Source organism: Calidris pugnax, unplaced genomic scaffold, assembly GCF_001431845.1.
Source record: "Calidris pugnax isolate Ruff unplaced genomic scaffold, ASM143184v1 scaffold479, whole genome shotgun sequence".
NCBI lineage: Eukaryota > Metazoa > Chordata > Aves > Charadriiformes > Scolopacidae > Calidris > Calidris pugnax.
The window spans coordinates 322-935 of record NW_015091188.1 but is presented as its reverse complement, the minus strand read 5'-3'; the positions used below and the strand labels follow the sequence as shown (position 1 = coordinate 935).

General features: G+C 61.2%; 1 protein-coding gene across 1 annotated transcript in view; it reads right to left on the bottom strand.

The window, feature by feature from the left end:
- LOC106898324 (25-hydroxyvitamin D-1 alpha hydroxylase, mitochondrial) overlaps positions 1-397 on the bottom strand; it is an 11263-nt gene extending 10866 nt beyond the window's left edge. The window contains 1 exon segment of the mRNA XM_014959505.1: positions 251-397. Within this exon segment, the coding sequence (XP_014814991.1) occupies positions 251-397 (147 nt within the window).
- Between the last annotated feature and the right edge of the window lie 217 nt (positions 398-614).

The following is a 614-nucleotide window of genomic DNA, read 5'->3' as shown; positions in this document are numbered from 1 at the left end:
GGGGCAAGGACAATGGGGGCAGGGACGTGGGGATGGGGACACCATGGGCAAGGTCACCAGGATCAGGGACACCAGGCATGAGGGACACCATGACTGGGGACCCCAGAGGTCAGGGACACCAAGAATGGGGACATTATGGCCAGGGTCACCATGACGTGTGACAACATGACTGGGGACCCCAGGGGTCAGGGACACAAGGGATGGGGACACCGGGGGTCAGGGACCCCAGGGACACTGGGGACATCATGACCCAGGCCAGCATGATCAGGGACAACAAGGCCAGGGATGCTGGGGTCAGGGACACTGGGGACAAGGACACCATGGGTAAGGCCACCATGGCCAGTGACACCAGGGATGGGGGCACCATGGCCAAGGTCACCATGATCAGGGAAACCATGACTGGGGATACCAGGGGTAGGGGACACCAGGGATGGGGACACGATGGGCAAGGCCACCCTGACCAGTGACACCATGACCAGGGACATCAGGGATGGGGACCCCAGGGACACTGAGGACACCATGGCCAAGGCCACCATGATTGGGGTTCGTAGGGGTTCATAGGGGTCTGTAGGAGTTCGTAGGGGTCTGCAGGGGACTATAAGGGTCTATAGGAG